The sequence below is a fragment of the Diadema antillarum genome, unplaced genomic scaffold (genome assembly GCF_040938485.1).
Source record: "Diadema antillarum isolate AM-2024a unplaced genomic scaffold, OU_Dant_1.0 seq00000850_RagTag, whole genome shotgun sequence".
NCBI classification, from domain to species: Eukaryota; Metazoa; Echinodermata; class Echinoidea; order Diadematoida; family Diadematidae; genus Diadema; species Diadema antillarum.
The window spans coordinates 814,087-827,773 of NW_027271723.1; the positions used below are offsets into that span (position 1 = coordinate 814,087).

Genomic DNA, 13,687 nt, shown 5'->3' on the forward strand with positions numbered 1-13,687 from the left:
CAACCACGAATTCGCCCTATTTGGGGCCTTTGCGTGCCTGTGCGCTGAAAGTGCGTGGTTTGTTAGTGATTTTTTAGTGATCTTTCTGTAGTTCTTGCGCAATTCATCGGTGATTTTCATCGCGTATGTGTAAATCAGCGAAAATTCTTGATGGACAAGCACACACGACCTAATTCCTTGGGTGATTCATGCGTTTACGCGACTTTTGGGCAGTGTGACCGGGCCCTGAGGGTCGGGACTTGGCCGGGAATTTCTACGCAAATACTGCCCGGCTTGTCGGGGACTTGGCCAGGGATTTCTATGCAAATACTTCCTGGCCTGTCGGGGACTTGGCCGGGGATTTCTGTGCAAATATTGCCCTCACTGTCGGGGAATTGGCCGGGGATTTCTACTTCAATTTTGCCAGGCCTGTCGGGGACTTGGCCGGGACTTGGCCGGGTGGTGTAACGTCCTAAAATTGCAAGTGGGATGCAAGTCCCGGCCATCCCCGGTTACCCAAGGGTCAGGACTACAATTGACAAGTGCATTACTCACACTATTAAAGTCACAGTTTAAATATGTCAATGTCAGTGCATATTTCACACATGTAGTTTACTGTACAAGCTGTTATTTTCGCGAGGGTTTAATTTTCGCGAATCTCAGTTGGATCGTGAATTTAACAACACGCGAAAATGTCTCCATGCGCTTGGGTAATAGCGCATTTATGTTAGCGTCGGCGTCAGTTCGCGAAAACAACTTCGCGAAAATGTCTTTGACCTCCTCATTCGCGAAAATATCTGTAACATTACGCGAAAATAACAGCGTATACAGTAATTTACATGACACTGTGCATGCAGCTCGCAGCAGGAACTGGAATGTAGGCCTAGTTTATTCTTATTGTGAATCTCATGTATTGTATTAGGATTTGACACGGTCTATTGCCCTTGTGAGCAGAGTCTTTGTTTAACTTAAGAATACTTTTTTGCACCATCTTCTCTCGAGCTCTATGATCTCCCCTTTTTGAACCTGGCTGTAAAACTGGGCACCTCAAGAAGGGATCTGAACATGAATAACTCTTTTTACCTCCGCCAAGCTAGGGAGGAGGTTTATGTTTTCGTTACCGTTGGTTTGTTTGACTGTGTGCAAAATAACTCAAAAATTTGCCGATGGATTTGGATGAATCTTTCAGGAAAGGCTGAGAATGACACAAGGGACAGATGATTAGATTTTGGAAGTGAACCTGGAATTCTTATGGATTAAATGAAGGATTTTTGATATTTTGGCCGGTAGGGTCAATGAACTTGAAAGTACAAGCGGTGTATTTTTTAGGTTTTCTGGTCCAGGGCGAGGCGCGCCGCACCGCTGGCATTGATGACATGAAAAAAGGCTTCTATTTGCATATGGCTTATGGGTAGAAATCACTGATTGCTACGGAAAAACAAGATCAGTGGTTGAAGTGAGCTGCTTGGCAGAGGTCTACGCTCTCAGAGTGTTTCTTTAGTTTCCATTGTGTCAAATGAGTCTTAGGAAAGGAATAGTGTAAATTTACTAGGCATAGATATGCTACATAGCCTCTGGGGCCAGCAACAGCAGACTGTATCTGAAAAACTGAAGACAGCTAGTTTTTACACTGTAGTGACATTTTGTCATTACTGTTAATAAACATTTCTCATTTTCCTAAACTACATATTTGTACCTCTGGATTCAATGTTTTGCAGATTGCAGGAATTTATTTTGTTTTTTAAAAAGAAATGTACATTGTCATCGATGTCATTAACATCTTTATAATTTCGTTTCATTTTAGTTCCAGCTATAGTGCCGAGTTCCAGGTGAGCTAGTCTACTACTAGCACCATGTCCAATGCTGTAGAGGAGGGCTCTACCAGTGCTATCAGTCTACAACATAGTTTAGTGGAGACAGAGATTGCAGAGATGCCAGGAAAATCACCAAAAACGTCTGGAAAGAAGAGGAAGCGCACTTCATTCCCTTGTCCGAAAAGAATTTCAGGTAGACTTTCTTGTTAAATAACTGACAGCCTAGTGGAGCATATATCCTTGAAAGCCATCAAAATCCAGTTTCAATTTTAAGATTGCAAATTTTAGAACACATAGAATCACAGTCATCTTCAGACATGGTTCTTGGTAAATGTTTACTGTCTTATTTTCTTCCTTTTTTAAAAGGTTTGGTGTAGTACCACAACATAATTTGTTTATGCTTTGGCTTTCGGTTTTACACCTGTACACAGTATATCTGGAATAGAGAATTCATGCTGGTTCTTTTTCAGGCAAGTGATTAAAACACTTCACTGAGATTTTTTCCTTTAAAACTCAAACAAAAACTGTTCAGAAGATGAAATGTGGAGAAAGTCTTACATTCTCATAATTTTTAGAAAAGGGACTGAAAGTGTCCTCTACATGTACAGTATATGAATGGAAGGATGATAAGCGGAAGAATCTGATCAGTGAGCAATAGTAACAAATTTTGTGCTTTGAAGAGAATAGAAATTGTGCATGACAAGTTACAGTGTACTCCTATAGGTGGTTAAATTCTGTACACCTAGCTAGGTTGCAGTCATGTTTTCGGTTGTTTTGAAGTTGACATTACAGCTGAGAACATCATTCTGGTCTATTATAATAATGTTCATCCTTTTTTTTTCTTTTCTTTCTCCTTTTTTTCAGAGAAAGTTAGGGGAGACATCAACAATTTGCTGCAATCTGTTCCCCAGGTTGATGAGCTTTTCAAGGTCATTGACAAAATAGGAGAAGGTAAGCATTTTGATGTTTGTAGAACTTCTTTTTTTTTTTACCACATTGATGTAACAATTTGTATCAGGTGGTCTGAATGCTGAGAATTCTTCCTTTCTCAGCATGCAGACAAATTCAAAGGCAACAAAAACTCCCGTACTATGTTTTGATGAAGTACTGTCAGTGATATTATCTGTGCATTGCATCACAGACATGAACCTTCTAAACTATTTTCTGTGAACAAATTAAGGTCCTAATTTTACCCCCCCCCCAAAAAAAAAAAAAAAAAAAAAAAAAATGGGTCAAGATATTGCACTGTCTGGTTGACCTGTCCGAACTTGGCCTTTTGTGGTCAGGGGAAAGCATGGTATTTTTAACACTTTAGATTGAAATTTTCGATTTTAATCTTTGATTCAACATTTTTATTTGCATCATTATACAAATCTAACAGGATAACACTTTCAGCAGTATTAAAGGAGAAATTGTGTTTACAAACCACTATTATTTAGCAGTAGTAATGAAATCAAAAGGCATTTTTTCCTTCTATAATTTCAGGAGCACTTGCACATGAGTATCATACCTTTAAAGTTACCAACACCTTTTTTTTTGATTGCATTCTTTTCCATATCTTTCTTCCTACCAGGCACGTTCAGTTCTGTGTACCGAGCAGTTCTCAAACAGTATCCAGATTCCAGCCAGGAGTTTGCCCTGAAACACATCATTCCCACTTACCACCCTGACCGCATCCTCAGTGAACTCAGCTGCCTGGTGAAGATCGGGTAAGGTTCATCTCTGTCCAATAAGTAGCAAATTCTGTCCTCTGTATGGTGGATCTAAAGTTGGCTACACCAAGGAAAGTCAACCCACACTTGCTAGTTGCTGACAGTTATGATCATTTGATGATTTGCATGAAGGTGATAGGTTTTGTGATAGTCAGATACATACATTTTCTCTTCTTTTGTACCTTGATTAGTAGTAATCAGTGTTGAAGCGACCCCTTTAGGAATGGCTGAAGTATTCTGACAAATCTAAAATGACAAATCTAAAGAGATGTATTCATGAAAAAAAAATGTTGCGGGTTCTGACCAAGTGAAGTGGCAGGAAATTGCTGCATGTGTAGTGTGAAACTCTTTGTAGCGATTTCTTGTTCATTTTAATGAGAAATTATCTTCTCATGTGGATGATGATAGATCAGATGTTGTAATTGATGAAAATTGTTTTAAATCCATGATGCCCCATTCCTTGTCCTTGATGTGACAAAAGACATGATGTTGAGAGTGTTGCACTTGGTAAGAAATGTTAGTGTTTCCTTAATGTCTTGTGTATTTATGCAATACCAAATTAGTTTGTGAAGGTAGTGTTCATGAAGCATGTCTCTCTCCTGTGGCAGGGGCTGCGACAACGTGATGGGGGTTAAACTGACACTGAGGGATAAGGACAATATCGTCATAGTGATGCCTCATTTTAGACATGACAGATTCCAGGTAAGATGGCTTGTCAACTTAAAGGCATTATTTACCATTTGCAGATGAAACATAAACCCAGCTTTAGTACTTCAAAATGGTTCTAAAATGTGAGCTGGGGATAAAAACAACCAATGTAAAAATGCTAATCAGTGTAATCAATGTCAAGTGTTAAATATACAACATGTGAATAATAGTTATAATGAAATTGTTTCTAGAATAAACCGTCTGTAGTTATGGTTTATTGAGAAAAATAGTGAGATCTCCTTATGCTTTAGGTTTTATTTGCAAAATATTTATATGGTAGATGTTTTGTGATACAAACTGACATACACATATGCCTCAAATGTGATAACTCGAACATTTTTGAAATTTGCTGCTTCCAGTGGTAAATAATACCTTTAAATCACAATTTCATTAATGTAATTCCTCAATACATTGATATTCAGCTGTCTCTCTTGACTACAGAAGAGAGATAGGTGAATGCAGGTCATGAGTCTGTATGTTGTACTTATCCGCACGCTGCTGTGATGCAAGACATCCCACAACCCAACTACTTGTGCCCCAGATCCTGTTGAAGGCCACGAGAGGCCGAGAGCTTGATTAAAGGGCAAAGTAGAGAGCAACGTCCATCTTAAACTTGATTTCTTCCACATATGTATTAACTGTTCATTGTTTATAAAGTGGAGTGAAAAATTATCTTGGCATTTTTTGTTGTTGATATAATTGTTTTGGTAATGGAATTTTAAAAAGCCTTTTGATTGAAAGATTATCAATTCTTACATTGGCTGCACATGTTAGAAGATTCAAATATTTGCTTCTCCATCAAATTGACAATGTTTTCTTATTACGTGTAGATTTAATCAATTTGACCAGTTACTTCCAACCTTTCTCCAATACAAATATATGCAGTGAAATTCATTGATGCCAGTATATTATAGTGATGAGATGATACCGAGTGATTTGTGTAGCGAAATCATCAGGATTTGATAGGTTAGGCTATGTGGTCTCAACTACATTTGATTCGACTTTCCTGACAGGATTTTTACCAGGACATGTCTGTGGAGGAAGTGAGGGAGTACTTGAGGAATCTCTTCATCACCTTGCACAGGGTGCACAAGTACAACGTCATCCACAGAGACGTCAAGCCGGGCAACTTTCTCTACAACCGACTCACAAAGCAGTACGTCATCACCAGAGCTTTGTTTTGCTGCAGTGTATTAGGATACCTAAATACAGTTGTTGTTTTTTAAACCAGATGTTAGTTAAGAATGAGAGAGAAAGAAACCATCTTGTAAAAGTAATCATCTTTTACAAGATACAGAGGTTTTAATTTCTTTTCAGAAATTCTGTTGTTACTGTGCCTTAAAGCCTGTAATCCCTAGCAGTGGTTTGAGGTTACTTGCTTGTATTGAAAGGAATTCGTCAGTATGATCATAAATAAAGTAATTAAATGTTATATATTATGTGATATATTATATATTATATGTTACATGTTATGTGTGTTCTTGTGAAAAGCAGGATATCTAGTCTTGGACAAATTTATATATCACATTTTCAAAGTAGGAAGAAGTATGACTTAGGCTGTGACAGGTATTTGATTAATGTCCAATGCTATTTTGCATATAAGCAGCCTTACAATGGAGAGACTGCAAATTAGATTTTCAGCAGAAGAGGTTTAAGAGACAGAATATATCTCTGCGTGTTTGCTGTCTTTCACTGCATATTTCTCAGATTAAATTTTCACTCGGTCAAGAGAGTTTGAGAGTTTTGGTACAGCTGTACCTGCATTCAACACCATCTATACTGGTTATTGCACAGCAAAATTTGCATATGAATCAGAGCAGTTGTGTATTCCTATGCTTTGGGCATGTTAAGTTTTCATCTAAGAAAATATAGACATGCCTCAATTCATGGTTCCTGTGTATGCTTTTCACATGTGATCTAAAATTTTCATCTTTGCCAAATTCTGCTCACATTGGACACAGTATCCCTGTGCCCTGCCCTCATTTGCAGCAATTTAAGGCATTAACATGACAGGTTTAACCTTTTTTCTTCTTTTTTTTTCTAAGATTGGAAACTATACTTTAAGAGAAAAAAAAACAATCATACCTTAAATAAAATATTCCTGCTTTGTCCCCTCAAACTAGGTATGCGCTTGTAGACTTTGGTCTTGCCCAAGGGGTGCCCTCAAAGTCCAAATTAAAGGCATCGTCCAAGTCTACTGTTGAGGGAGTTCTTCATGAAGACACGCCAAGGATTTCCCAGCTTCGCAAGAATACTCGCCGAACAGCTTCAGTTTCAGAAAACAAGGTAGAGATATGTAGTTTTGATTTTGTAACCTTTGCTCCTATAACAGTGACTTGTGTGTCTGCTCGTATTGATTTCTCTTTCAAATTCAACCTTAGAGGTCGATCGTGTGAGTGTACATTAGAAGCCCCAAAGTGCTGAGAGTAAAATGATACAATTACATCTGAGATGTCATAAACAGATGGAAAACTTACATGTAACTACTGAAATGTGCGTGAAGGTGAGACAAAAGGAAATAGGATTCTGAATACAATTGTTCCTCGCGCAGCATCGAGAGGGAGGTTATAACGTCGAGGGTAACATTTCTTTGAACTGAACATGCCTTCTTGTTACTAGGTCATCGAGAAAAATGGCCCAAAGAGAACCCTATCAGAGTCTTCACGGGGTCCAGCCCCTCGTCTGGCCGAACTAGACCCCAACACGTTCTGCCATTCCACAGAGAAGTCCTTTCGGGACAGGCGACACCGACTGATCTCCATCACAGAGGAGGACCCGAAGAGGAGTGAAGCCACCACGCCGGCCCGGCAAGGCAGCGAGAACATGCAGGACGCCCACCAGACGAAGGAGAAATTGACCCCCAAGCCGATGGTCCTGACGAGGAAAGGGGCGTCGCTGGCCTTGAAGGGCATCGGGAAGAGGGCTGGGCCCGAACCCGCATCTCCGGAAGCCTGTTGTTGCTATGGGTTACCACAGGTGTGTGACATCTGTCTGGCTAGGAGGAACCAGGTGGCCCCTCGGGCTGGCACCCCAGGATTCAGGTCTCCAGAGGTTCTTCTGAAGTCTCCCGATCAGACAACCGGTAAATAAAATGATTTAATGATTCTAAAGGCTGTCATGATTTTTATATGACAAGTTGCATGATGATCCTGCTAACCTTATCTTTGTGCTAGTAACTCAAGGATAGATTTCATGGAAAGAATCCCTAGATATATGCAAATGTATGATTGTGGTTAATGTGTAATCTTTTATGTAACAACAAGCATTTGTTCGAATTGTTTATGCAAGAAGTAATTGGAATATGTTTTATCTAAAATTAAATGACCATCAGCTTCTTTGCCACAAAGTGCTGTGTACTTTTGGTCCATGGGCCAAGACCCAAAAAATGGGTTATTGGTACCACCTGAGGTGGCAAAACCTTTTTGGTGTCATTTTGTTTGTCGGACAGAGATATGTTTATCATGCTATGATAGCATTTCAAAATGAGTAGCTTAGTCATAATAAATGAATTTTTAACCAATTTGGTCTCGTTTTTATATCCCTATACTTCTCAATCGAAACTAACCGCTATACAAAGAAGAGCACCGTTTTCTGTATGTCCACAGGTGTTCTGTTGTAAATGCGACGCGCTTATACTTTATTCAAGGCAGCGAAGGGAATATCCAAAGGGTTATGATGTCCACAGCTGTCACGCGGTGCGCTTAGTCTTTTAATATCTAGAACAATGTATGGTTATCATTATCTAAAATTCCTAATAAAAGGGATTATCTATACTGTTTTTATACTACCCTTTCAACAAATGCATCAGTTTTAAACAAAAATCACTCTGTTCATTTACAACATTATTTATTATAATGTATTGTAGTGTACCGGTACATTGTTTTTGCACTATCTTTCATTGTTGGATGGAAATAAAGCGACATTGGCGTGGTATTTAATAGCGTTTTCGCCGTAGCGTTTTCACCGGAAAATGATAAATAATTGAAAAATACGGTAAAATTCACGAGGAATTGCTTTTTTGTTGTTGCTGTTATTAGATAAAAGGATATACACTGTATTATAAGCTTTAGATATTCCCTTCGCCATCTTGAATATTAGACTAAGCGCTGTGGACATCATAACCATTGGATATTCCCTCCGCTGCCTTGAATAAAGACTAAGCGCACCGCGTTTACCACAGAACACCTGTAAACATACAGAAGACAGTTCTCTTCTTTGTATAGCGGTTAGTCTCGATTCATAAGTATAGGGATATAACAACAAAACCAAATTGGTTTGAAATTCATTTATTATGGCTAAGCTACTCATTTGGAAATGCTATCATAGCTTGACAAGCATATCTATGCCCGACAAACAAAATGACACCAAAAAGGTTTTGCCACCCCAGGTGGTACCAATATCTGGCCTGGCCCATGGACTATTTACAATTTAATTCATTCAGTCAACAGATGACAGTTGATTGGCATTTAATAGAAACAAGATGTTGCCTTTGTGCTGAAAGAGATGAGCAAAACAATTGAGCTGTAGTCCTGTATGTACACTGTATTGGGGAAAAAATAGTTGGTTTTTGGGGTTTTTTTTTTTTTGGCCATAATCTGTTTTAATGAAGAACCAAGGGTTATTGTGGGCACTGGGTTTGAGTAAATATACCTTGAGTTTGTCACTCTGTACATCATGTATGTGAATCACCTCGTATCTGTTGTCATGTGGTGGGTGACATTTGAGTGATGAGATCATAACAAAGGTGACTTGTAAAGCTTTATTCAATTGGTGCTTCTGACTCAAATTCCCAGCCGTGGACATGTGGGCAGCAGGGGTCATCTTCCTGTCCATCCTCAGCGGCCGCTATCCCTTCTTCAGAGCACCGGACGACATCACTGCCCTGGCCCAGATCATGAGCATCATGGGGTCCGAGGAGACCAAGGAAGCGGCGAGGGCGATAGGTACAATTTCCTTCTAAATTACATTTTAGTACCTCCTTGATTGCTCTTTGGAGTCTGACTGATTTTTGATGGATGAAGAATGTTTGCAGTCCTTCTCTTAAAGAATGATAGGAAAACCAAAATGAATATTTTGATACTAGGTTTACAAATATACCACTTAATTGTCCCCGCCGAACGAGTTCGAGCAGGGGACTATGAAACGGGCTCCGTACGTGTGTGTGTCTGTGCGTCCGTGTGTCCGTGTGTCCGTCCGTCCGTCCGTGCGTCCGTCCGTGTGTGTGTCCGTGTGTGATCAAAATGTTCAATTTGCTACTTCTCTGTCATTTATGAGCCAATTTTGATTCTCTTTGCTTTATATGATAGCACTACATGGGAGCTTTAAAACTTCTACACAGAATTTCAGTTGTGACCTTTGACCTTGACCTTTGACCTATATTGTACATTTTGCTACAAAATGCTACTCCTTCGCCATTTCTAACCCGATTTCGATTCCGTTTGCTTTATGTGATGGCACTAGGTGAGGGCTTCAAAACTTATACACAGAATTTTGACCTTTGACTTCTTTGACCTTTGACCTTGATTTTTGACCTATATTGTACATTTTGCTACAAAATGCTACTCCTTCGCCATTTCTAACCCGATTTCGATTCCGTTTGCTTTATATGATGGCACTAGTTGAGGGCTTCAAAACTTCTACACAGAATTTTGACCTTTGACTTCTTTGACCTTTGACCTTGATTTTTGACCTATATTGTGCATTTTGCTACAAAATGCTACTCCTTCGCCATTTCTAACCCGATTTCGATTCCGTTTGCTTTATGTGATAGCACTAGGTGAGGGCTTCAAAACTTGTACACAGAATTTTGACCTTTGTCTTCTTTGACCTTTGACCTTGATTTTTTACCTATATTGTACATTGGCTACAAAATGCTACTCCTTCGCCATTTCTAACCCAATTTCGATTCCATTTGCTTTATGTGATGGCACTAGGTGAGGGCTTCAAAACTTCTACACAGAATTTTGACCTTTGACTTCTTTGACCTTTGACCTTGATTTTTTACCTATATTGCACATTTTGTTACAAAATGCTACTTCCGGCGGGGACATATATTACGCACCGCGTAATTTCTACTTTTCCTTGTTATGTATAAGTTGAATCTTTAAGAGTCAACTGACTTCTGTAAATTTATCTCTGAATATGTGTAGATGTATTTGTGCATTAGCAAGATTGGGACTCTACTTACAGTAAATTATACACTGAGACAGAATCTGTACATAAGGTTGACCATTTTTAACCTTTGTTTGCATGCATAGATCTCAAAAGTTGTTAAATTCGTGCAAAAATGGTAATACTGTGTAAACTGAAAAGAGCATCAGAGTATAAACTTGGATTTTGCCCTTATGGATACCAAATTTTCTTTCCCCAAAGGCAAACACCTGCAGTGCAGTGTCAAATTGGTCGCCATGGACCTGAAGAGCATGTGTCGCCAACTCAGACATGGCACCACAGAGCATCGGCAAAAGTCTCGTCGCCGCAGCAACGGGGAGGCATCGAAGCGGCGTAAAAATAGCTCCGAGCCAAGCCCATCCCCCAAGGCGAGGAAGACTAGTGCAAATGGGGCAGATGCAGGTCGTAGTGGTGGAGCCAGTAACGGCAACGTTGGAAGCCCACCCAAAGATGGCCTCGTCTGTGGCTCCATCTCGATGGAGAGTGAGAGTCCTCCAGGGGTTAAGGAGGAGGAGGAGAGGGACCAATTTCCGGATTCAGCATACCACCTCCTCTCCCGCCTCCTCGAGCTGGACCCTAGGAGGAGAATCACTGCCGCAGAGGCATTAAAACATCCCTTCCTCATGGAAGCATCCTGATTAACAGAATCACGTTAATTGGTGTTTATCTACCTTCATGATTTCTGTTTTTAGCTCACAAGAGAATCTCAAAGTTTTAGACCAGCTTTTAGCTGATGGGTTCTTTGCTGCCATAAAGACAGTTTGATCTTCACAACCAGTGCTACATCGAGTGCAAGTCTCAAAAGTTGCAGCTGCCATAGTAGCTGACTGTTTAGCACAGAAGTGATATAGAAATTGCACATACAAAGTATTGCAAGTTACAAATGAGCTCTAAATGGAAGAGGGCTTAGAATTTACTTTCCATTCCTATGTGTTAGGTGTTTATTTTTTCTTATGTGTGCCCTTCCGATTTCTTTCTTTTTTTTTCAAGTGAAGTTACCTCCATCGCATACCATCAAAAAAAAAATGTATATGTCAGAATGCACAATCAATATTTTGATTCTCATCCACAGTACTTTCAACTTCTTTTCATTCTCTTCTCAAAGTGCCTTTCTCACATTCCAGACAAATATATTGATGTAGCAGAGACTTCGTGTCTGTTCCAAAATTTGGATAATCAATCCCATTCTATATGTTGTGTGTGAAAATGTATTGATTGCACAGGGCAGACAAAGGTCATTTTGATTACTCTTCAGGGACAGGTGGAACAGTTCAGTGCTTTGATTTGGAATGGTGAAGTTTCCATTAAAGGGACATTGCAGACGATTTTCATAATTTCACACCATGTACATAAATCGACAACTCCATGTATAGGTTTGTGGAATTTATTGTGGTTCTTGAGCAGAGAAACAATACTTTGAAAAAACCTTAAACAAATTACACTGAACAAGGATGATGACATAGGAGGTTCACATATTTCAGAAATGTAGCAGTGAAATTTCATTACAATACCGCTTGCTTGCGAGTTCACCTGTGTATAATCTATGCATGCCTTCTTCTTTTGTTCTGCTTCCAAGAGCCCCAACTCATGCATTCTTATGGTGACTCTGCCATGTCATCATCCTTGTTCATTACAAGTTGTTCTAAATTTTGAAAATATTGTTATTCTTCGTCCCAATTATCACAAATTCTGAAACTCTGTCCTCAGTATAACTAATATTTATAGTTGTTCAAATGTAAAAATCTGAAAATTATCAGGAGGTCTCCTTTAACTTTGCTGGTTACCACTGGATTACCAAAATGACACGATTTGACTACTTCAATTCAGATCATTATTATTTTTTTGAAATTAATTTCATTGGTGTCCTGTTTTTCAGAAATGCATATCTTTGATGATTTTGATGAAATTTGATTGTTTATTGCATCCGTCTCATGCAGTATTAGGTATATAATTTGTAATGAAATAAGCATTTCACTTACTTTCTCTTGCAATTCTCAATAATGATAGGTGTTTCCAGTTTAAAATCACAGCTGTTTGTTCATGAAATTGCAACACTATATTGACGGAGGCTTATATATGTTTTTCCACCATTGCAGTGCATTTTTCAAGTGATGTAAGACATTAATGTTTATGAGGAACAATTCTCTATGCCACACCTGACATGATTAACCAGAACCCTTCCGGACTCAAAGTCCACATCGACTATGTATGGGATGCAGTTTGTACTCTAATGCAACAGCAATGTATACCTGATGCGCCTTGCATGAACATTGTAAGGGTGTGTGTGCGTATGTGTGTGTGTGTGTGTGTGTGAGATAGAAAGAGATAGAGACCGCGTGCCCAAGAACTTCCACCTCAGTTCACCTTGATATTTGCTTCCTCAATGAACATTACCTCAGGAATGAGAGCTTGAAGATTTGTTGTTGTTATTGTTGTGGAAAACAGATGATATGTAAGAATTTACATTCTTTGCTGCAGGGAGGAGAGATTCCATGCATAGGACCTACACTGTATGCCAAGTTATTAAGTAGATTGGTAATTTCTATATTGTCTTGATTATGTGTGCTGCAATGAGTTTAAACTTTCACACACAGAAGGTCTTTTTAAAGAGATAAACATCTAACAGTAACAGACAAGATTAACAGTGATGCCCCTGGAACTGAAATAAGTGCATCTTTTGAAAGAGAAAAGAAAATAGCAGATGCTAGTATGGAAAGAAGAAAATGGCATTTAACAGATGAGATTTGTGAGAAACTGTGGATTCTGATTCTGAGGTCAAAGTCAAATATTCATTTGAGAATTAACAGAAAGAGTGTATTATTTGGCGTGTGAATTTATTTATGTCAGTCAGGATGATGAAGTGGAATTAAAATATTGGCTTCCATAAAGAGTGTTCAAAGAATTCACAGTATCTTTGAATGATGAATTCAGTATTTGAATGAGTGCATTTACTCCTAATGAAAGTGTGCTGTAGGCCTAAGTTGGTTGCTCATTTTAACTTAAAATCAGTGACAATATAGTGTGGTTGTACTTTATCAATGGCAGATATCATTCAAGAAAGTTCCCAGGTCCAAATAAGTGAAAGATCACTCCGTGTATAAGAAATCTGTGATGAATAGATTTCAATCAAACAGAATGTTCGAAAGTTCCATCAAAATTGGACATGAAATTAGAAGTTATGGCATTTTGACAATTCCATAATTTTATACATTGCATTTTAATATGTTACAAACACATGAAATGCAGAAGAGGGGAGAATCGTATCAGCTCGTATCTCTCCTATTGGTTTATGCATAAACAGTG

The 13,687-nt window shown here is 38.9% G+C and overlaps 1 protein-coding gene across 1 annotated transcript; it reads left to right on the top strand.

The window, feature by feature from the left end:
- Positions 1–1,832: 1,832 nt before the first annotated feature.
- On the top strand, positions 1,833–11,022 carry LOC139740377 (cell division cycle 7-related protein kinase-like). Its single transcript, XM_071650970.1, has 10 exons — positions 1,833–1,986; positions 2,658–2,744; positions 3,367–3,502; positions 4,114–4,207; positions 5,227–5,369; positions 6,337–6,499; positions 6,833–7,295; positions 9,007–9,156; positions 10,586–10,717; positions 10,787–11,022. Exons 1-10 carry the CDS (start codon positions 1,833–1,835, stop codon positions 11,020–11,022), a joined length of 1,758 nt encoding a protein of 585 aa, XP_071507071.1.
- Positions 11,023–13,687: the final 2,665 nt, after the last annotated feature.

What these genes read in the sequence shown, in the direction of transcription:
- LOC139740377 (XM_071650970.1), top strand. Translation starts at nt 1,833, where the DNA reads ATGTCCAATGCTGTAGAGGAGGGCTCTACCAGTGCTATCAGTCTACAA. An exon ending in CATTGACAAAATAGGAGAAG is followed by an intron (nt 2,745 to 3,366) that starts GTAAGCATTTTG and finishes TCTTCCTACCAG; the next exon opens with GCACGTTCAGTTCTGTGTAC. An exon ending in GGAAGCGGCGAGGGCGATAG is followed by an intron (nt 9,157 to 10,585) that starts GTACAATTTCCT and finishes CTTTCCCCAAAG; the next exon opens with GCAAACACCTGCAGTGCAGT.